General features: G+C 41.1%; 2 protein-coding genes across 2 annotated transcripts; one reads left to right on the top strand and one right to left on the bottom strand.

Annotated features, from left to right (window-relative positions):
* Positions 1-529: 529 nt before the first annotated feature.
* On the top strand, positions 530-11,510 carry CCDC117 (coiled-coil domain containing 117). Its single transcript, XM_019743084.2, has 5 exons — positions 530-857; positions 1,543-1,593; positions 6,080-6,304; positions 6,773-6,910; positions 8,588-11,510. The coding sequence occupies exons 1-5, from the start codon at positions 676-678 to the stop codon at positions 8,823-8,825; spliced, it is 834 nt and encodes a 277-aa protein (XP_019598643.1). The 5' UTR covers positions 530-675; the 3' UTR covers positions 8,826-11,510.
* A 2,705-nt stretch (positions 11,511-14,215) lies between these two features.
* XBP1 (X-box binding protein 1) lies at positions 14,216-18,957 on the bottom strand. Its single transcript, XM_019743083.2, is given in 6 exon segments — positions 14,216-15,338; positions 15,649-15,756; positions 15,759-15,794; positions 16,577-16,705; positions 17,491-17,587; positions 18,661-18,957. Coding segments are annotated over 6 exon segments (1,170 nt in total). The 5' UTR covers positions 18,906-18,957; the 3' UTR covers positions 14,216-14,783.
* Between the last annotated feature and the right edge of the window lie 4,256 nt (positions 18,958-23,213).

Genomic DNA, 23,213 nt, shown 5'->3' with positions numbered 1-23,213 from the left:
CAACTCGGACTGGATGATGGTACTATTACCTGAGATGGGAAAATGAGGCACGATCTGTGGTTGGAGCTGACAAACTCTGCCCCTCTGGCAAGCCTGTGTCTCTGGATGCCCCAGGCAGAAGCTGAAAGGCTTCTCACAAGTTCTCTGAGGTATTTACTGATCCTCCAAGCTGTTCCCTCAGAGGCATCACCCACTTCATTTATATTAAAATATAGAAGGAAGTAATACTAGCTGATATTTAATGAATCTGTATTATGTGCCAAGCAGTGTTCTAAGGGAGCTAGATATTTAATTCATTTACTTCTCCCATCAACCCCATGAAGCTAGGCACTATTATTATCGGATTTTACTACAGAGGATTCGAACTTAGAATATATTCAAGGCCCGAAAGAACCATCCTCAAGCTTTAGCTGCCTAACTAAGCCGAGGTAGCCATCTTGTTTGTAGTCTGTAAGGACTGCCACTCCCGGCATTCCTTGCGGCAGGGGGCTCTCCACACACAACAAATCCCGGCGTGCCCCTGGGCGGCCCGGAGTGGAGGGTTCTAGAAGGCGTGACGTGAGGTCAAGAGCGGGCTCAGAGGTGGACGCTTCAGCATTCGCTGTGGCCGCAGCTGCCGGGCCTGGGGACGTGGGTGGCCGGGGCCGCGGGTACGAACTCCTCGCTTCCCCGGCCATGGCCGCGCTCGGCCGGCCGTTCAGCGGTCTCCCCCTCAGCGGAGGCTCGGACTTGCTGCAGTCGCCTCCGGCCTTAGCCGGTCGGGCCTTCCCGCCGGGGGCGGACGGCGCCGAGCTGGCTCCGCGGCCGGAACCCCGCGCCGCTCAGAGCAGCCCCGACGGGAGCGCCGCTCGCGGACGGTGAGGAGCCGGGCGGGCGTGCCGACGCGGGGCGGGCCGGGCGGACGGACGCGGGAGGCTTCTCAGCCCCAAGTCTACAGATGTGGAAACTGATCCCCAGAGACCTTAACTGTAAGTCGCCGGAGGTCGCACAGCCCGGGAGTCCGGTTCGGACCTCAGCCCTCCTGCGCCTCCTGGAAGTGAGGAGACGTCCCTCAGCTCGTCCAGGTGGGGTCGGGATTGGAACCCGGGCCGACGGGAGCCTGGACGTCCTCTCGGCGCACACACGCCGCGCTGCCCCAGCGGGCTCGGCGCGACCGCTGATGGGCGCAACTTGGAGTGCTTGTCGGACACTCAGCTTTCTTTTCCGCAAAGGGGGACAGAAATGGGTTCTCCTGGAGATCTTGGAAATAAAGTGGGTTAGCACAGCGCCTCGAAAACGTTTTCCCTACGTGAGCCTCCCCAAATTCATCTCCCATTACCGTGACAAAATGAGTTTAGATTTCAATCTCTAGTTAGGTCATAACCACCCACCGTTTACCTGACTGACCTTGTGACCTGTATATCCACCCCACGCGACAAGGAAAGGGACAGCGGGGTGGGTACCTGTAGGGTGGGCAAGCTTATTGGAGCAGGAAAGAGTGAATGCTGAAAGCACTAGCTCAGCACATTTCTCAATTAACTTCTTTTTTGTTTATTTCAACAGTGTTTCAGTTCCCTGTAAAAAGAAACACAAGCTAGAGCAGGAGGATGATGAGTAAGTCTCAGGTGCCATTTATTCACTTTATGGTCACTTAATGTAACCTATTTTACATTCTCGACTGTTTCAAGTGAAAAGATGAGACATTAGGTGTCTCTGAAAGGAGGCACAAGGAACTGATAACGTTGGTTATCTTTTAGAGAAAGTAGCTGGGTGGCTGGCAGGTCAGTTCGGAAACTTCACTCTATACCCGATTGTAAAGTTTGAATGTTGAGCCATGTGAATATTATTACATGCACAAAGGAAAAGAATTCCAAATGTGTAAAAGGATATATATTGAAAAGTCTTACACTCCATGCTCACAGCTCCTCCCAGAAGTAACCCCTGTTCAACCTCTTTCCTATTTCTCCTGTGGAAGTTCATTTAAAAACGTACAAGCTTATAATTGTGTGTACCTCTGGTTTTTTTACATTTGTAAGAAGATAGTCTTCACACTGTGCAATATGTTCATCTTCTCATTTTACTTTCCTGTGTAGCCTGTTGCATATAGGCACATGGTGTTACACGTAATTTCTTTTTCAACAATTGAACAGAATTCTGTTGTAAGGCTAGATAAAGTTAACCAGTCTCCTATTGATGGATTTCTGAGCTATTTCTAATCTTTTACTAACAAATCTACCATGACCGTTCTTGTTAAGTTCTTTGTGTATATTTGCAAATAGGTGAATGGACTCTTTAAAAATGTATGGATTTTCTATGTGAGAGTTGTTGCCCAGTTATGTACTCCTTTTAACAGTGGGAATGCCAGTTTTTCTTTTTTTTCTTTTTTTTTTTTTGCCTCTACCTGCCCCCCCACCCTGGTTTTTAAGCCATTGTTTCTCAGTCTAGTTGTAAGGCGCAGCACCCTGGCCCATGCTGGTATTCTGAGCTTTGCGCTCTCCCCACCTGAGGCAGTCGGTAACCAGTCGTTGGTCAGTGGTTCATAGCAGCCCATAGAAGCCCACACTGACCTCCAGCTGTTGGCAACCGCCCAGCTCCAGGGAGAGCCGTTGTTCACAATCTTAGCTGTAGAGGGCGCAGCTCATTGGCCCATGTGGGAATCGAACCAGCAGCGGAACACAGCGCTCCAAGTGCTTGAGCCACTGGGCTGCCCCCTGTTTTTCCATCTTCTCACCAGAACTGTATTTTAAAACTTTTGACTTAATTGATAGGTAAAAAATTGCGTCTCATAGAGAAGCACTCTGTGAAAAAGATGAGTGAAACAGTTCCCCAAAGAGAATATCCAGTTGACCAGCCAAATGAAAAGATTTTCCACCTCATCAGTCTTTAGGGAAGTGGACATTAAAGCCACAATGAGATACTACTCTACCAGTAGACATTGGATCGGTCATGGAGCACCAGGAAATCTCAAACACTATGAATGAGAATGTAAATTGGTACAAGTACTTTGGGAAACAGTTTGGCATTATCTAATAAGTTGAAAGCACATGTGCCCTTTAACTCACCAGTTCCCCTTCTGAGTATGTACATGCACATATCAGGGGACACATACAAGAAAGTTCATAGCATCCTTGCTCATAATAGCTCAAAACCGGAAACAATCCAAATGTCCATTAATGGTAAAATATATACAATATAATTCCCTAACTATAAGGTTCAAAACCAGGCAAAGCTAAACATTGTTTAGGGATGCATGTTTGTATGTGTGATAATATATTCTTTTTAAAATGGAAGTAATTACCATAAGAGACTGTTTACCTGTAGGGAAGAGGGAACAGAGGACCATTTGGGGAAAGTGACAGCCTATCTTGAAGGTTATTTTCATGGATGTTTGTTTTGCAATTATTCATGAAATTGTATGTATTTTTATGTGCATATGATTTTTTTAAAAGATTTTATTGGGGAAGGGGAACAGGACTTTATTGGGGGAACAGTGTGTACTTCCAGGACTTTTTTTCCAAGTCAGGTTGTTATCCTTTCAATCTTAGTTGTGGAGGGTGCCATTCAACTTCAAGTTGTTGTCCTTTCAGTCTTAGTTGTGGAGGGCGCAGCTCAGCTCCAGGTCCAGTTGCCGTTGCTAGTTGCAGGGGGCGCAGCTCACCATCCCTTGCGGAAGTCAAACCGGCAACCTTGTGGTTGAGAGGACACGCTCCAACCAACTGAGACATCTGGGAGCTCAGTGGTAGCTCAGCTCAAGGTGCCCTGTTCAATCTTAGTTGCAGGGGGCGGAGCCCACCATCCCTTGCAGGACTTGAGTTGAACTGGCAACCTTGTGGTTGAGAGCCCACTGGCCCATGTGGGAATCGAACCAGCAGCCTTTGGAGTTAGGAGCATGGAGCTCTAACCGCCTGAGCCACCGGGTTGGCCCCTGAGCATATGATTTTATAATTAAGAAATTAGATTACTAATTTGTGTTTTGTAAATTATATGGAACATCTTTTCATTTAAGCCATGTGTGCTTAATTTTGTGTGAATTATTGATGTTTCTGCAAATTTTTTGTTGGCTTACTGGTCTTATTCATAAGAAATCTTTTTTAAAGAAATCACCAATTTATTATGTGTGTTTTAAATGTTTTCCCCAAATTTATCATTTGTCTTTTGACTTTTATGTATGATTTATTTACTTGGTCAGTAGAAACTTTGGATTTTCTAATCTTGTTGATATATAGACTAATAAGAGTAGATTTGAAAGTTGCCTTACTTTAAAAACTACTTGTCCAGACAATATTTATATTCTTTACTGCCTTGGGATTGCTGTGGATGCACAGGGACCTCTTTGCTTTTATCTGTTGGGGTTCCCTATAAGAGAGTATTGAATACAGTGTTCCAATGTTAAAAATAAAAGTTTGAAGTGTAAAGCTATTGGCTTAAAAAGTTAACCACCTTTAATGTACAGATGGAGAGATTGAGGCCCTGGGAGGGACTCAACATTTGGATGTGTAATGCCCAGAAGTCTGCTGCCTAGATGCCACTTTCACAGCTTTTATCAGTACTTCGAAGTCTTTTATATCACATTTTTGGGGGGACTTAATCATTGATCTCTATAATTATTTGCAAAATAGACCTACAGGCCTGAAATAATTTAGTCCAAATGATGCTGGTGGTCAGAGATCAGAATCCAGCTCTTATCCTCAATTGCATTTAATAGTTGAGTTGTTAAATGTGGTAGGAAATTACCTGTTTCCTCTAGATTTATTTTGCTTTTCTTAGCTAGTTTCTTATGTGTTTAACTTTTTTTCTATTTTCCAAAACAGCACATACTTTAAAACCACGCAGTTATTACAGAAGTATTTCATGTATAGCAAGATATTCTTCATACTTTATGAATTAAAATTAATTATAAACTAAACATTATTTAATAGTTGATTCCAGTAAAAAATCTGGGTTCAAGAGAGCATTATTACTCGTTGGATTTCATATTGCCAGAGATTTTAATGTTAATTTTTATAGTCTTCACATGGAATAGAACCTTCTTGTAAAATCTGTGCTGCTTCCTTTGACCTTCAGTTTAGAAAAGGAGACGCTGTGGTAGCAATTAAAATGAATTTTTTTTGGTTGCATAGCTGTGTTCTGATCTTGAGATTGCACTTGCTGATGCTCAAGTAATAAAGTACTTTCGGTCTAAATACTTACATAGAACAGTGCCAGTTGTCCATTTAACTTGCTTCAGGCGTCTTTCAACTAAGCTGGGCATATCATAGGGTTTGCAAATACTACTGGAGTTCATGGTAAGAGTTTGAATACTTGAACTTTCCTAAGGAGGCTGGAGGTTTTAGTGAGAATGGCACAGAGGGTAGGATTCCAGAGCTCTGGGGTCTCGTGCCCAACATGTAACTATCTTACATGACACTTGGGAAGGGTCACTTTAGTTTTTCTAAGTCCTAGTTTCCAAATCTGCAAAACAAAGAAATTGGATTTGATGAACTTTGATGTCTCTATGAAATAGAAATTTTTCTAGGAAGTAAAGATAGTTTATGTTGCAGGGTGGGAGAATAGTGTACCCCATTCGTCAGGAACTCATGGAGCCAAATGACAGTGTGACATTTTGGAGAGGACCAAGAAATAAGCAATATCATTAGCACCTGTAGTACTTGGAACAGACCTGATGAGGCACATGTTTTTGCCATGAGGGATTATAGGATGCCTGCAGACCACCTTCCCACATGACCAGTTTGATGGAACAGCAGCAGTATGACAAAATATGGCTGGCACTGAATTGCTGCTTTGTGATTTTTGGTTTCCTTACTCCCTCTTGACCTATCCAGGACCAAATAAATAGGAGTAACTTTAAGTTCCCACATTGAATACTTATAATCTGAAAAAGCAAAACCTTGGAGGTATAGCCTAGTTTGGCAGAGAGCAGTAGAAGAAAATATCTCAAGGACGCTGTGAGAATGACAAAAAAGAAAATGCATAATTTTCCGTCTTGTAATCACATATTGTAAAAAGTTACTAGTTTTTTCATGTAAGAGTTTAATTAGAGATAAGGATGATATACATTTCATTTATACTAGGATTTTCATTGAAATTTTTTTTTTTCCAGTTGTCCAGTAAGAAAGAAAAGGCTAACTGAAGCAGGGCTCTGTGTTGGTCCTAATGACTGGATTCTTTGTGCACATCAGGCTATAGAGGGTCATGGAGTAAATCCATGCACTAGTGGCCTTTCTGCATCTGGCATGTTAGATGTTATTTGTGAAGAAATGGATCAGACAACTGGAGAACCGCAGTTTGAAGTTGCCAGGAGGAGGCTTCAGGAAATTGAGGACAGGTAAATGGGCAGCGTATATACCTTGCTTGTTGTTCTTCCTATCTACGTTTTTACTCTTTTAAGCTAGTCTCATTGCTCATTTGATGATATTTTGATCCTCAACTTCTCAGGAAGACCATAAAAAAATCAGGTAACTCAGCATCTGCACATTAAATGTTAAACTACGCTCTTCTCAGAACTGTACAGAATACTTTCACTTATTATCTCTGAATACTAATTTTTGGTTTATGGGAGTTTTCAGGGACACATCCTTCAAATTGTATTGCATCAGATGTAAAACTTTTTATTGAATGTTGAATAACTTACGTATATAATTTTTTTCACTCATGTATAGCCTTATATTTTACTTGACCTTTTGCTGTAGCACCTGTTGTTTTTTTTGTTATTTTAAGTTTTGTCCAATTACTAGACTATGTAATAGTTTGGCTAAATAATTTTCCTTTCTCTGTTCCTGCTGCCTTTATTTAGGATAATTGACGAAGATGAAGAAGTTGAAGCCGACAGAAATATTAACCATCTCCCCAGTCTTGTCCTTTCTGATACCATGAAAACAGGTTTGAAGAGGGAATTTGATGAAGTCTTTACAAAGAAAATGATTGAGTCCATGTAAGTTTTGGTTCCTGATTTCCATTTAATTATGATTTTGGAGGGAAAACTTAATGTCTGTAGACACTGCCTGTTCTATCTTAGCCATATCTTCATCTCCTGATCACCAGCCAAGTGAAAGCATAGTAGGATTTGTGTTTAGCCCAGGTTAGAGACAGACATTTTCTTAGTTCATTGGGGTGAGCAAAGTGCTGTACAAGCAGGAGTTTGAAGTATGCAGGAGTGGCTGCCTTGCCTACTTACCGCTGGATTCCTTTGAAGACTTGAAATGCACTAAAGTCTATTTGGGAATAGGGGAGCCCAGTCTCTTAAATTCTTGTGATAGGATATAGGAACCACATTTCAATACCTCTTGTTTACCTGGCTTTCTTAGTTATCCAGGAACACCATTGAAACCTAGGAAACAAACAAAAAATGTCTCCCAGCAGTCAAATCAAAGCTCATATAATTGTGTCATAGCCCCTCAGGCCTTTAGCTCTAAGAACCTTTTTGCCCCTAATTTAGACACAATTTAATGAACTCTTCTGATTTCCTAGATCTTCAGAAGAGAAACACAGAAACAGCTAGGGAGAGCAGAACAAACTTGTAGTAGTGAGCAGTGAAAGTATAGTTAGAGTTCAAGATTGGAAACTGGAAAGCAAACATAACCTAAAAAGCAAAGCAGCCTGAGGCTCATTAACATAAGAACTAATGATTAAAAAAAGAACTAATGATAGCCCTGTAATTCTTATAGTCCTTGAGGTTAGATGATCTCAAGTCCTCATTATCTGCTGTAGGCAGGTTATAAAATAACCATTTAGGTGTTACCTAGAAAAGACTTCAGATAGACTTGATAAGTAGTGAGAGTACGTGTCAGATATCTGAAAAATTCTCTTAGAACACCAGTCCCAGTGATGCTAGCATTGCCTTTGGCCATGGTGGATTCAGCTGCTGCTTGAGGTTAGATCACAAGGTTTTGCCGTCAGCCCTCTAGCGTCAGCTTACAATTAACTACCCAGCCCTGAGGGTAGATAAATAGTTTAGCCAAGAGTAAGCAGGTCACATTGCCCTCCAGTCTAAAACAGTACTTTCTGCTCTTGGTAGTTTTCTGGAAGCTAGCCTTTGGGGGTATTCTTTATTGTTTGTGTTTTATTTTGCCTTATTTGCCTTTGGGTCCTAGAAACCATCAAAGCATTAGTGGATGGGGGAAGGCTAAGAGGACAGACACAGGCATTGGGGACATAATTATTATTTTGGCTTACTGCATAAAGTGTTATACTTCATAGCAATACTAAGCAAAGGGCATACTGAGATACTTTTAATGTGTTTGTTCAGTGTTTCATTTTCATTTATAATGGTTTAATACAAGATGGCCCACATCTGCTAATATTAACCACAGTTTTTAATAAGTTAAAATAGTAAATCAAGGGCCTCTATTTTTCACATTGGATGTTTCTATTACTCCTAGTCACAGCATCAGTACAACCAGTTGGTTTGGTTGAAATACAGGCAGAACTGTGAAATTTTATGTACTTGAGTGACCTTTCTAAAGATTAATTTGGATTGTCATAAATCTCCTATTTTGATGCCATCAGTTCCTAACTCTACATATTAGGTAGCAGACATTAGCTTTTCAATATATAGCTTTTAATTTCCTGTCCTAAAATTTTTTATAAAAATCTCTATTTTATGTCTTAGGAGCCGTCCTTCCATGGAGCTTGTGCTCTGGAAACCTCTCCCTGAACTCCTTTCTGATAAGCCAAAGCCGTCATCTAATGCTAAGAACTACACAGGAGAGAGCCAAACTAAGCATGCCACTGCTGGTACTGCCTTCCCTAGCAGAACTGAACTGTTCTTGGAACCTCGGCAAACAGGGATGCCTATTTATAATAGTTTGGAGACAGCTGCTTGCACAGAAGAAGAGATGGAACTCTAGAAACCTGTTTCTATACTAAAGTCAAATTTTAGAAGGCTCGTGTTCGGTCGTGAGCCTCCGTATATAGTATAGGGACTTGTAAGTTTTATGAAACGGGTGTAATAATAATATCTCCACCTGTGATTTGGGGTGGGACTCATTTTGGGTAGCCGTTTCTTGAATTCATCTTTTTGCCAAGGAAGCTTGTCTCAAGGGAAAAGCTGTTTTCTAGAGGGATTATTAATGTGAGACTACAGTCTGCAAAGGCAAGTATAGAAGCTTTATGTATGAGGGTGGCTTACGTCATCTGTTACATTGTCTAAACCATTCATATACTTGGAAAGTACTCAGACACTTGAATTGGAAAAGATGCATTAAGAAAGAAGAATACTCCTACTACAACTGTACCCTGAGTCACACTTCATCTATAGATATGAGCTCTGTTTACAGTGGTGACTATGACTGGGGAGACGGAAGGAAGAAAGCAGTAGCTTAAGCCTATTCCTAAGAAATTTAATAGAGGCTCTGAAATTTGTATATTAGTTGTCAATTCAATGTAGCTGTAATGGTAAATATCCAGTAGCATTGTGGCTCACCTTTTTGCCTCTAATGTGATGAAAATACAGAGAAAATGCAAAGAAGGTTTTTCCTTGGAGGCTTTTTTGCCTTGTGCTACTGTTGCTCCTTGGTTTCCCTTGCATACGAGTAATTGATAAGCCCAGTTATCCAGTAATGTTTACAACTTAATTAACTTTGAGAGAGCAAAAGATTTAAAAGAGGTAACCCATGTGCAAATTGGCTATGGGAGAAGCATCCCTTAGGTAATCCCAAGGAAGTGGCATGTCAGCTAAGCCCAGCGATGATAACTTCTATAGTTAAAAGGTTGTACCTGTATTAGCAAGTTAAGTTTTTAATGTTTAGAAAACAATGACTGAATAATTAACTGAGAATGTGGGCAGATGTCGAAATTTACTGAAATAGCCAATTTGCCTGGTGCTTCAACTATTGTGCAGTAGCCTAAAAGTTAGTAGAGAATAGCTTCCTGCTAGCAGGAAATCTTCATCTTCAGGACCTAAACTGGCTCAAGGCGTCCTGTGGGGATAACCAAGATTGAAGTTTTTATTTCTCAGGAAGAACTGTGTGGCAAGGACTCAGTAGTGCAAAGTAAAATGACAATTTCTTTAGTGCTACAAAATATTCACTATAACTTATTAAATGAGTGTAATAGTGTATACTGGCCTTTTCATCACACAACAGGATACCACCCCAATTCTTTTTTCTGTTTTTCCCCCCTTTTGTAGGAATCTGGTACTTTGTGTAAGGAAAAAAAAAGTGGTTTATGCCAAGTAGAGGTAACTTTTTAGAAACCAGCTCCCAGGCATTTTTGAAACCCATCCCGTTACAAATGGCATAGAAGTCACAAGTCTGTTTATTAGACTGTTTCTTCTTTTGCGTTTTGTTCCTGCTTCTCTATTTCTGTCTGGATAGTCAGGAAAAGATTTAATGTTTAATATTTAAACAAAATATTTAATATCTACACAGTAAAATTATTCAGACTTCAAACCAGTATTGAAACCAGTTGGAAACCAGCTAATAGTTTCTTAATCTCAGATTTAGAGATGAATGTAAACTGTATTCTGTTGAAATCTGCAAGTGTTTGATTCATGCCATTTGAAAAGCTCCTGCCTTTAGATCATTTTTAATGGGACCAACTTGCAAAGTTTGTAGCCTTAAAAAAATCTCCGTGCTAAAGTACAACTTAAAAACATGAAGTGACTGCCCAGAATTTGGAATTATTCCCAGTGTTAGGGTGAAAGGGGAGGTGACAGCTTTGCCAAGAAGGACCCAAACACACTGATTGTCTTCTATAGGAATTGTTGGGCAGGCCTCTGGTTAAAGGTCTGTACGAAGAAAAGGAGGAAAGAAGAGCGCCCCCCCCCCCCCCAACAAGTCTGATACCGTTGGTAAATATAGGAGACAATTAAGATTCTGTTAATTAAAATCCAAACAGAACTTGTTTCAGGAGTCAAGCTACCTGACATGACAATTATTTCTGCAGGAAAATGGATGTTTAAGGCTCATTTTTAAACTTCTTGCTTATGTTTGTGTACAAATTGTCGTCTTCATCCTTGTGGTGCTTATTTATCTGAGCCGACTCCACAGTCCCCATGCTTCTGCTTTGTTTTTTTCTTTTGTAGCATAAGGGTTTTGCTTTTGCCTTAAGGTTTTCCTAGAGGAATAACAGGTCTTTTCATTTTGTACAGCTTTTGCAGCATGGATCAAACATTGGCTTTCTATACGAATGTGTGAAAAGAAAAAATTATCTAAAGCAGGTGAGCTTTAATGAACAAATGTATATTTTCTCTGAGCTTGAGTAGGGTGTGTGTGGGTTGTTGTTTTTTATTACTAAAATGAAGAAAGTAAGTCCAGTTCTCACAAATATTAGTCAAATTAAAAGACAAAAAAAGATGACTCCTTCTTGAAAAGGTGCAAATGTAAAAGTTAGAAAAATAATGAACCATGAGAAGAATGTTTACCAGCAAGGTCAGTAATTATTTTGGATCTGAAACTTGGTTTCTTTTTTTAAAAGAGAGAATAGTGCAGTACTAGGAAAGTTCTAGGAAAAGCTGTCAATTTCACTTTAAAATGAGAATCTGGTGTTTCTGTATTTTATTGTTTTCAATAAAACTTCGTAAGTGTTTTGGACTTTTTGAGATATTTGTATTCCTGTACTTAAGTAAATGAAACAGCTACTTTACCTTCCTCTAAATTGTATTTGAAGCAGCATTCATATCAGTGAGAGGCTTAAATTTTATTCTGAGGAGGTGATTATGTTGGGTTAAAGGTACATTTCATAAATGAATTAGCTATTTCCAAAACAGGCAGACTATGTTTTGCCATTCTAAAACCCATAGAGTGCTTTCCACTCAGCAATTCACTGCTGTCGTCAGTCAACAGCATTGATTGGCAGTGGTGATTGCCAGTATTGAGATGGCAGTGGTGACTGAATCTTCAAAAATGTTCAAATACGGAGGTGAGAACTGTATATAGATTTACAGTTCTGTTGTTTTTATAGGCTTGGGACATTTTAAAATAAGGAATAGGAACATTGCATGCTGTTCAGTTACGTGGTCATTCCTTTCTTAAGAGTTGACAGGTCACTGGGTGGCAGTATTGCCTGCATATTTACAACTGTTGTTTAATGTGTATCCCTGATTTGTGGACAGGCAGAGTTAAGTTTGGGTTGCAGTTACAGAAAACTCAGGATATTATTTTTTCAAAAAAATTTGGAAATCACAGCTAAGTTATTTAATTATTTTACAGGTTTGGAAACTAAAACCTTAGTAGACAGTGACAAGTTAGTCTTACAATCAACTCCCCAGGTCCAGTGTTCCTACATGGCCAGTGGTTTTATAGTTCTTTTGCAGCAACACCTAACGTGCCATTTAGATTTCATTGAAATCTACAATAAAGTGTGATTCAGGCAGTGTAAGGTTAAATTCCTCGAGGGGGAATAGAGTTTTGTGTATATCGGTTTGGTTCAAATATTCTACCAGTAGCATTTTAGAGATGAACTGTATGAAGTTGAGAGTACAGCTGAACAAGATGACATTGTCTTTGAACAACTGATTAGTGGGTAAACAAGCCAGTCTTCCTGTCCCTTAATGAACATTAGAAGTCACAGTAAAGATTTAATTCTTAGATTAGAATTTAATTCTAAAGAAATTCTTAGGAGATTAGAATTTAACTGCTGCTGTAAAATATTCCTGGAGTAGGCAGTATTACCTTCTGCCTACAGTTCTGTGCCTGCTTTATGTCTGCCTTAGTAGTATGCCTAGAAAAGCAAGGAAGCACACATAGATGGTGTTATAAAGCCCAGGGAAATGGTGTGCAGGCATTTGTCACCTGATGCTTTTAATCTCAATTATGGACAACCCTCTGCATTTAATAGAAATCTTGTTTTGGCTTTGAAGGAACAGGTCTTGATTTTTATTTCTAACCATTCAATTTAGAGTTTCAATATGAAGATTTCCTTATTTACCAGGTATTTGCTCAAGGCTGAGGAAAGTGTTTAGTAATTTCCACCCATTTGAGTAGGAAATGAAAACCCTGATAATCTACACAGGTTATGTGTGTCCTGTATGTTATTCCTCTTAGTACAGCTGCCTTTCATGTGATGTCATTGAATGTAAATTTCTTGAACCTCAACCTCCAGATGCTTGTGCTATTATGATGGAGGCTTAAAATGCATCAGTAATTACATCTGCCTACACAATCCCTAAATAGATTATCAGCACTTAAGTTTTCAGTTCTAGAAAATCTGGTGATCAGGTTTTTAAATCATGGGGACAGCTGGAGACTGTCCTTACATTTACAATACAGAAACTCAAGAGCCTAAGCAAGCTTGCATGCCAAACACTGGGATTGGGCTCTGAGTTCAGTGACCAGGGATTTTAGGCTGTCTTGCCTTCAAGTATACTTATGGATACAGCTGCCATTACACCAAGGTTCCCTTGTGCTTGGTTCAAACTATGGCTTGCTTTGCCTTGCTGCTTGGGACTCTCCTTTTGTCTATTCATTCACTTTTACCTTCCCCGAGGTAGTCTTAATAAATATTGACGTAGAATGCTGAAATAGGTGAAATAATGTCTGTAAGTGAGGGAAGTCCTTTCATATAAGAGGATTCCCAAGCTAGAAGTGCATCATAAAGGATGATTTTATCAAGTCTCTAGTTTTGGGGTTGTGTTAATGTCTCTAGGATTTTTCTCTGAATAGGTTCCTTCTTTTGTGAAACAAGTTCTAAAGTATATGGAATTCTTTAAGAGATTAAAACCCTTTGAAAGTGGATTGAGAGATAATAGCTAATTTTTGAGTGCTTGGGATGTGCCTGGCATATAACAAGTGTTTATGATGCACCATCTCTTTGAATCCTGTAGCAATTGTTAGAGGTACTATTATGCTGCTTTATAGATGAGGAAATAAGTAATATTATAATATGTCCAAGGTTACCCAACTAACCAGTGGCAGAGTTGAACCCAGGGAATCTTATTCTAGAAAATGCTCTTAATCCCTTTAATAAATGCAAGAAAACCTTGATATTTAATGGCATGTCTTTCTCTCACATGAGATAGTATGGCAAAACAGTGGTTAAGGGTTCTAACTCTGCCACTCACTAGCTATGATATTGGTCAATTAGGCTGAAGAAACTGTCTCAGAAATACAGTAACTGCTCAAAGAGTAGATCATATATATCACGGTAGCCAGAAAGTGAAGCAGGCAGTCATTAAAGGGGAAAATCCTTCAGTCACCTTAAAAAGTGGCATGCTTTTTGGTTAAATCACTACCACAGCAAACAGCGAATTGCCTAGACAGAACACAAGGCCCAAGAAGGAATCAAAGAACAAAAACACTGCATTGCACTTTTTAATTGCACAGGTAGTTTTAAATAAATGGAGAAAGCACCTTCCAAAAGTTACACTAGCAGGGAAAGATTCCATCAAGCATTTACATAGTAAATTTCTGTAATTTTACAAAAGATTCTTGATCTTTACTTGAACTGTACATGAGGGAAAAGGAGCCCCCTCAGGTAGGTGTGCTCTCTGCTTGCAGAAGCAAACTAGACCTAAAATCGGAGGCAAGCCTCGGATGCTGAGAAGGAAGAGAGAGGATTAAAGGGGCCATTCATAAATTCCATTTATAAGACACTTGTCCGATGTCCCTTACATAAGTATTTTAGGGCAAACTACTGCCCTTAAGATAAAGGTACTTGAAAAGCTGTAATTATAGCAATATCTGAGTACCTTTGACTGCTGAGTGTCAAAAGACACTTGGGTGACCTGTGAGGTTTAAACAAATACTTTAGAAGAATTCTCTAGGATTGTACGCCCTCTGCTTTGGCTTTTTGAATGAAGCACAGGCTTCTCTGCTGTCGTCCAGGCAGTGTAATAGTCAAGGGAAAGGGCAGTACTGGATTACTCCTTAGACACTAATCAGCTGGGGAAAGAGTTCATTGGCAAAAGTGTCCTCCCAAGGATGGTCTACACCAAGCAAAGAGGACATGTCGCTGAAAGGGGAAGGGGAGCCCTCATAGCTACAGTCACTGTAAGCATCCAGTAGGCAGGAAGATGGCTTCAGGCAGTGGCTGGATGAAAGTAGATCTGGGTTACCCAGCTCTGGAATGAAGTCATCTGCAAGTTCTTCCTTCACTGAGACAGTGAATTCAGGGTGATCTTTCTCTGAGGGGCTGAAAGGTGCTTCCTCAATTTTCACTACCACATTAGCTTGGCTCTCTGTCTCAGAGGGTAGCTCTAAGACTAGAGGCTTGGTATATACGTGGTCAAAACGAATCAGTTCATTAATGGCTTCCAGCTTGGCTGATGACGGCCCCAGTGATGGAGAAGGGGAGGCCGGTAAGGAACTGGGTCCTTCTGGGTAGACCTCTGGGAGCTGCTCCAGGCTGGTAGACTCTGGGGAAGGACATCTGAGGAACATGACTGGGTCCAAGTTGAACAGAATGCCCAACAAGATATCAGACTGCAAGAGGCAAAAAATTAGAGTCCAACTATTAGAATGCACCTGAGAATCTACCCGAAACACTTAGTACTAGGTTTCTTAATGTAAATTAATCATTATGCTAGAGGATGACCTCCAGGACCCACCACACCCATTTATCTTACTTCACTCCATGTCCTAAATCACCTGGAAACAGGAAGGTAGTCGATGTTCACTTCTAACCCAACTCAAACTAACTTCTGCCCTCATCTCTCTGGTTAGGGATGTTGGGCATCCAACAGATGGAATTAAATAGTTATACAGCTGTTTAGTAAATCCAAACCACCCCTACCTCAGAGTCTGAAGAGTCCACACTGTCAGAATCCATGGGGAGATGTTCCGGAGGGGTGACAACTGGGCCTGCACCTGCTGCAGAGGTGCACGTAGTCTGAGTGCTGCGGACTCAGCAGACCCGGTCACCGGCCTCGCTCCATTCTCCTGGGAGGAAAGACCAAAGTGAATAAACAGCCCACACAGCTGAGAATCCCCAAGGAAATGCTAACCGGGAAGCTGTGATTCTCCACTTTCAAGAAAGTTAGAAAACTAAACTTTAGAGCTAAGATCTTTCTCTTTGTTATTTCCATTTTCTCGAGTCCTCCTCAAGAAAAGATGAAAAAAGGGAGATGAGACTAACTTTCCACTGATTTTCTATGTGACAAAACATTTTTACTCCCTAAAGATTCAAGTAGGACTGGTATTCTTAAATAATATCTTAATGATATTCTCCATAATAATATTCCTAAGTAATAAAGTTCTATAGTGAATTTAGGCTCAGGGTTTTTTTTGATAGTAATTAAAGTTTGTTCTGAACATTACCTTCACATGGTAGAGCTGTCCTACTATCAGTCTTAGAACTTAGGCACTGTCACTGAACTTGCCATAATCCATAAATTAAAGCCATTCACCATCCTTCTACCAAAGAGGTGTCACTATCACAATCCTTTTCCTACTCATTCATACTCATCAACAAACTATAATTCTAGTAGCATTTAAAGTCAGATTTTACTGGTTCTCTTACTCTGGTTCTTAACATTGGCACATCTTGTTAGCTATATCAGCATTTGTTAGTACTTGCTCTTAGAAAGTCATGGAACTTATTTTAATTATTAGGACTTCGTACTATCCACTACACACTTGAAAATGAAGTGTCATTAAAGAGGTCATGTCATATCACTTAGAACCAGTTCTCACATATGGCACCAAATAAACGAGGTCCTTACCTTGGTCTCTGCCTTCTCTTCAGTAACCAGGGCATCCATCCCCAAGCGCTGTCTTAACTCCTGGTTCTCAACTACAAGGCCATGAGTTTTCTCTCGTAAAAGCTGGTTTTCTAGTAAAAGTTTTTGATTCTGGAAGACAGTTCGTAAGAGGCTATTAAAACATCTATTTCTTTCACTTAATTTACCTGATGAAGTTTCATTACAATTGATTTCCTTTCCTTCCCCCATGACCTTTGGGGAAACTATGCTTATCCAGTTGCTCACAGTAGGTATTAGAAGGCAAGGTCATAATTACTAAAAATAAGCTATTTAAGAAGTGCCATTCATGGAGTCACTAATAACACATAACACAATGCCTCCAACTAACATAGATCTCAGTAAAGGGTGACTTGTGGCTTTAATTTAGAAATGATGTTTAAAAAAATCCTATCTTGAACTGGCAGGTAATAATAAAAGTGGACCATAAAATCAAAATATGTAAAAAAGGAAATAAGAATAATATAAATAATCGTTATGTATTCAAGATTTGTAACTGGCAACAATTTAAGTTTAGGTGGACCCCAGAAGGGAAAGGGAACCGTTAGTGGACTTTTGGCCACGTCAAGAAGGGGCTCAAGTTTAAGCAATGATTTCCTATCTGCTCTTGCTAATTTCTTAGTGTTAACTTGAAAATGTTGTAATGTTGTAAATTCACCAACTTTGAAACAGATCTAGTACCACATGCCAGAGGGTCAATCACCTCTGCTCTCATCAGACTTCACCATTTAACCAACTACCTATCTACCATAACTTAAACTTTTAATTACATGTTCAATTTTATTCTAAAGGGGCTGAAACAACTTGGGATGGGCAGCAAATATGAGAACATTTCACCAATGGAGAAAAGAGAAGACTTTGGCCTTGAGTATTTTTACCTCTTCTTCCAAATCTATCACTTGCTGTTCCAGCTCACTCATTCGAGCTTTCTTTCGATCTCTGGCAGTCTGAGCTGCTACTCTGTTTTTCAGTTTCCTGAGAACAGAAGGGACATACCACACTGAGTCATCTCAAACCTTATTTATATCTTTATTTGAAAACTTGGCCAGCTGGTGCTTTCATATAAATTTACAGTATATGGTAGACTAATGGTAAAATACACTTCAGGTTCCTCCCCTCAATAAAACAAAACAAAAAATTGAGCCTTCTTTCGATTTGGCTTGAACTGCTCTATCCTCTCCCACACTGTTTTAGTCTCTCCCATATTGCATCATCCACCTCAGGCTCATTCTACCCACAGCTCCGGGCTGGACACGAATACAATTCATCTTGCATCATAAATATCCTCTTCCCTTTTCTATCCCCTTGTTGCTTCCTGACTCCATTTCCCTCAAACAGAATCCAACCTGGACTGATTAAATCCAGTGAAGGCTCCAATCGCGCCATGACATAAACCTTCCCTCCCCAAAACCAACTCATAAGTAAGGGAGAGGCTGATGCTTTTCGCCCTACTGCTGAGATCCTAGGCAACCCCCTGACGGCTGGGGCCATATCTGCTCGAGGAGGCACTTAATTACAAAGGGCACACTGATCAAAAAAGAACAAACATAACAGAGGACTAAGTACTAGGCATCTCTGACTTAAATCTCACCGACGATCTCATGAAGTAAATACCATTGTAAGGACGCAGAGACTGAAGGTTCGACTAGTTAGCCTTACAGAGCTCACAGCCTCATCTTTCAACAGCTGTCATTTCAGCTGTCCCTCCAAAAAAGTAGGTAAACCCAAGAGAAGGCTAATCGACTCCAAGTTCAGAAAAGCTGAACGGCCGGTCTGTGGTCACACAGCAAAATGGCCTGGAATCCTGGTGCCCGCATACCCAGCTCTAGTTATCTAATGAGACAGAAAAGGAGGAAATAAAAAAGGCCTAAGCAGCCATGGACTCTACCCAGCGCAGTGGATCTGGTTAGTCCACACTTCCTGCCCCGCCCCGCCCTCGCCACGCTGGCACCAGACCGGCCAGGCCAAGGGCGCCCGAGCGCTACCGGATCCAGACCCAGACCTTTGCCCGGGTTCGAATCCGGTCCCAGATCCCAGCCCTCGCCCACCTCCGCAGTGCCTTCTCCTCGGGGCTCAGGTGTGTGAGGCGCTGTCGTTTGCGCGCTTGGGGCGGCCCCCCGCTCTCTGCCTCGGGGCTGGCCCCTCGTTGGCCCGGCAACATGAGAGGCAGAGCCCGGCCGGCCGGGGCTCCGGCGGCGGCAGCAGCAGCGGCGGCGGCGGCAGGCTTGCCGGACAGAAGCAGCACTTTGGGGGCCCCGGCGGCCGGGCTCTGCGCGGGTGCCACCACCACCATGGCCTGAGAGCGTCTACGTGAGTGCGTGCAGCCGCCGCCCAGCCGCCTGGCCCCGCCGCGCCCGGCCTTTCTATGGTCGTGGCCTCCCTCGATTGGCCAGAGTTGCGTGATGCGCGGCCAATATCGGCGCCCATTGGTCGAAAAGGCCCAGCGGGGCGGAGCCAAGGCGTGCAGCGTGGCGGCGGCTGTTCTCCGCAGAGTGTGCGGGGGCATTCTTCCTGAGGGCGACCTGCGGGATCCGTCCGTGGGTGGGTGCGGTGTCCGAGGGCGGCCCGAGCACCTGGCTGGTGAGGAGCCGGTGGAGTTTCCTCCACAAACGAATTTCCCCTCTAGGCTGACGTATTTTCACCCGAAATGACAGGTTAATTTCAAACCGAGAGATTTCCAGACTGACAATTTTTACCGATACTAACAGATTTTCACCTTTGCCTGACAGATTTTCTGTCGTGCACCACTTCGGGCCCCGAGTGCAGCGAAAAGTCGAGAGAGCGCCGAATCGGGCCTTGGGTTAGAAAAAAGCCTGCAAATAAATTCCGCGAAGTAGGAGTCTAGTAGGAAATGAGGTCGCGCATTTTAAAGCTCATAGAGAGGGCTTGAAACGATCGGTGGAGGAGTACATGGTAATTTAATTTTTCCTTGCATTTCTAAGCTTTCTACTATGAACGTATATTACGATTTTTTTTTTTAATGGGGGTAAAATATCTCAGGTGTGAAAACGAGGCTCAAAGCTCCTGCCCGGCCATTGCGGCGCAATGGAGGACCCAGGGCTTGTGAGACAGGGTCCACCGGACAGCAGCCGGGGAGCAATTTAGACATGCGAATATTAAAATGGAGAAGCCTGAGAAAATCCCCCACACATTCATGTTAACTTTTTAAAAGCAAATTAACAAAATGTTAACTTCCCTGGAATCACAAAGCAATACTTTAATAAGTAGTTACTGCTTCCTCTGTGTTCAGCACTGCTCCAGAGATGCAAAGATTATTAAAACTCGTAGTCGATGGTTGGACGATATGCAAAAAGTGAAAAGAGAATGGTTCTAGGTAATTCTTCAGTGTTAATAAGTCAGATTAGCTCTTCAGTGATATTTCGGTGGAAAGAGAACAGGATGGGAAGAAGGAACTATCGCAATTAAGTCTCTTGATATGCAGGCCCTTTAAATGGGGCACAGTTTCCGTTACTCCCAAGGGCTGAGCCATGATGAGTCTCCTAACATTTTCTTTCTCCAAATTGGTAGAGTGAAATCAGTGACAATTTATTTAAAGTGAGCTGGCCCAGCGCAGGGCATCCTGAGTTTCTGTGGACTAGAAAAGAGGTGGGGATGATCAGAGATGCTGCAGGACAAAGAAGTCTGCTTTCTTTTTATTAATAAATCATCAGTTTTGGCTATCTGGGTCCTAATGTGCCTCCAGGGATGGCAGACTCACTCCTGGCCTCAGACCTTTTGGGAGAAGTCTTTGGAGTGATTGCTGGTTGAGAAGTACACGTTTACGTTAAAGGACCTTGGAAAGTTGTAAGAGATTCTGAGAAAAGTCATGTAATTGTCATGCAAACTTTTATTTATTAAGTAACATTTGTGAACTCCAAGGGAATGTCTGGCACTCTGTAGGAAATCCCAGTGAAAATAAAAGAAATTTAAATCATTTAGGCACAAAAAGAAACCATTTGAAAACCCTGTGAGTCCAGCAGAGTATAAATGAGTAACCATGGGAGGAAGGCACAGGTTAGAGAAAAGGTGGATGGGTTGCATTTTGGTCTTGGTTAATGGGGTAGAAATGGAATGTTGAAATTTACTCCCCCAGTTTTGTTTTCAAGGCTTTTATCTTTTTGATACAGTGTAAAATCATAGAGGAAAACAGTAAATTGACCCAGTGCAGATTGCTATCCATGAAGTCTCGAACACTCAAGTCCAAACCTTTGAACAGTTTCATATCATGTCTGTAAGATTAATCTGATTAATTCTTGCATCAGATGCCATTACTATTTTAAAACATTTACTAGGCACTTGTGATTAAGAGCTGTGAAATATGTAAAATACAAAGTTCTCTGTGAAATGTAAGAAACAGTGATGAGAAGCAGTAGATCTGCCTGTTTACTTAGACCCAAGTCTAAAATGTCCATGTAAGAAAACAAAACAAAATCCAGTAACAATCAAACAAAAAATTCAAGAATTGCTCTGTCTAATATGGTAGCCACTAACCATGTGTAGCTATTGAGCACTTGAAATGTGGCTAATATGAATTAAAATGTAGGTTTGAAGACTTAGTATGAAAAAAAAAGGAATGTAAAATACCTTATTGATTATTTTTATATTGATTATATGTTGAAATGATAGTATGAGGGGTGGCCAGTTAGCTTAGTTGGTTAGAGCGGGGTGCTAATAACACCAAGGTTGCTGGTTTGATCCCTACATGGGTCACTGTAAGCTGCGCCCCTCTTTAAAAAAAAAATTAAGATGCATGTACCCCTAAGGATAAAACTTTCCAAGCCACATGTGGGTATATGGATAATATCTCTTTTTCAAGATTTTCTCTGCCTGAGAATGGTGACTCTGAGGCAGATTTTTACCCCCATCTCTCTTTTTCAGTCACCATTCTTACATTCCGCAGAGAGGAGACCCTCTTTTCTTTCACTCATGCTTAATTTTCCCAAGGTTCATTGCCCTAAGGTAGAAAAACCTCTGAGACTCCAAACCGATAGGCCAGTCTAGCTATTGATTATCGTATTAAGAAAGGAAATGACCCTCATCACTGAGCGTCAAATCCCTTTCCAACTCCATAGGTTCTAATTCTTTGTTTTCGGTAAAACTGATGGAAGACAAAATTGAATTGTCAGCTGAGAGTTCTATACAATAATTTTTGATGATGGATCAGAATGTGACTTGGCTTCTAACTCAAAAGATGTTCAGACAGTTGAAGGGCATTGTTAAAATAAAATGCCTTCCATCCCCATCCACTTATTTACATGAACAATGGTTTTCAGCACTTACTTTTTTTTTTAATGGAAAAAAAAGGACAAAACTGATTCCAAATCCTGTATCATTCTAGCAATAAGTACTATTAATCCATAGATACATGAATCCAAAGATACTGTACATTTCCAACATAATTTTACTTTCTATATTTAATAATTATCAAAATTTGGAATTATTTAGATAAATGTTATAAAATGTGTATTGATTTCAATTTAGTTACCATAGCTTCATGCAGAATTATTTTTATGGTAAGAAAGTTTTTAAGTACTTAAATATATATACTTTTTTTTGCAGGGTCGCCTATTAGATAATCAACAACAGACTTTTAAGTATAAAACTATATTACATTGGCAAAAGTCTGCAGAGAAAGTAGAGTAGAAATATAACTTGAAAGAGAAAGAGAAATGAGGTAAAATTACAGGTTCTCAAAGAAGAGCTTGTTGGTACATTTTTTTAACTTTGATTTTATTATAATTTCAAACATATAGAAAAGATGCAAAAATAGTATAGTATAGTTCTCCAAGACACTCTGACTCCTTTTACTGGAGAATGACATGTAGTGACGAAGATATGGGCACAAGGCGTGCTCATTGCTACTGGGGTGTCATTGCTTCTAAGTTCTCTCGGGGGATAGAACTAGGAGATATATTTATGTGTATGTATATACATATCCACGTATATAGAAAGGTATAGAAATATACACATCTATACCTGTTTTTATGTCAATCTATATGTATTAAAAACTCATGAGGGGGCCGGCCCAGTGGCTCAGGCAGTTGGAGCTCCGTGCTCCTAACTCCGAAGGCTGCCTGTTCCATTCCCACATGGGCCAGTGGGCTCTCAACCACAAGGTTGCCAGTTCAATTCCTCGAGTCCTGCAAGGGATGGTGGGCAGCACCCCCTGCAACTAAGATTGAACACGGCACCTTGAGCTGAGCTGCCGCTGAGCTCCCGGATGGCTCTGTTGGTTGGAGTGGGTCCTCTCAACTACAGCGTTGCTGGTTCGACTCCTGCAAGGGATGGTGGGCTGCACCCCCTGCAACTAGTAACGGCGACTGGACCTGGAGCTGAGCTGCACCCTCCAAAACTGAGACTGAAAGGACAACTTGAAGCTGAATGGCACCCTCCACAGCTAAGATTGAAAGGACAACTTGACTTAGAAAAAAGTCCTGGAAGTACACACTGTTCCCCAATAAAGTCCTGTTCTCCTTCCCCAATAAAATCTAAAAAAAACAAACAAACTCATGAGTGCACATTAATAACTGCAACTCCAATCTAACACGGAAGGGTTTATTCTAGCCTTCCCTTTTTTCATGGCAGCCCAGCTCCAGGGAGA

Source organism: Rhinolophus sinicus, linkage group LG16 (assembly GCF_036562045.2).
Source record: "Rhinolophus sinicus isolate RSC01 linkage group LG16, ASM3656204v1, whole genome shotgun sequence".
NCBI classification, from domain to species: Eukaryota; Metazoa; Chordata; class Mammalia; order Chiroptera; family Rhinolophidae; genus Rhinolophus; species Rhinolophus sinicus.
Note: the sequence above shows the minus strand (reverse complement) of the source record. Positions and strands in the feature narration are given on the sequence as shown.

Coding starts and splice junctions, on each gene's coding strand:
- CCDC117 (XM_019743084.2), top strand. CDS start 676: ATGGCCGCGCTCGGCCGGCCGTTCAGCGGTCTCCCCCTCAGCGGAGGC. Junction 858..1,542: donor GGGAGCGCCGCTCGCGGACG/GTGAGGAGCCGG, acceptor TTATTTCAACAG/TGTTTCAGTTCCCTGTAAAA. Junction 6,911..8,587: donor AAGAAAATGATTGAGTCCAT/GTAAGTTTTGGT, acceptor TTTATGTCTTAG/GAGCCGTCCTTCCATGGAGC.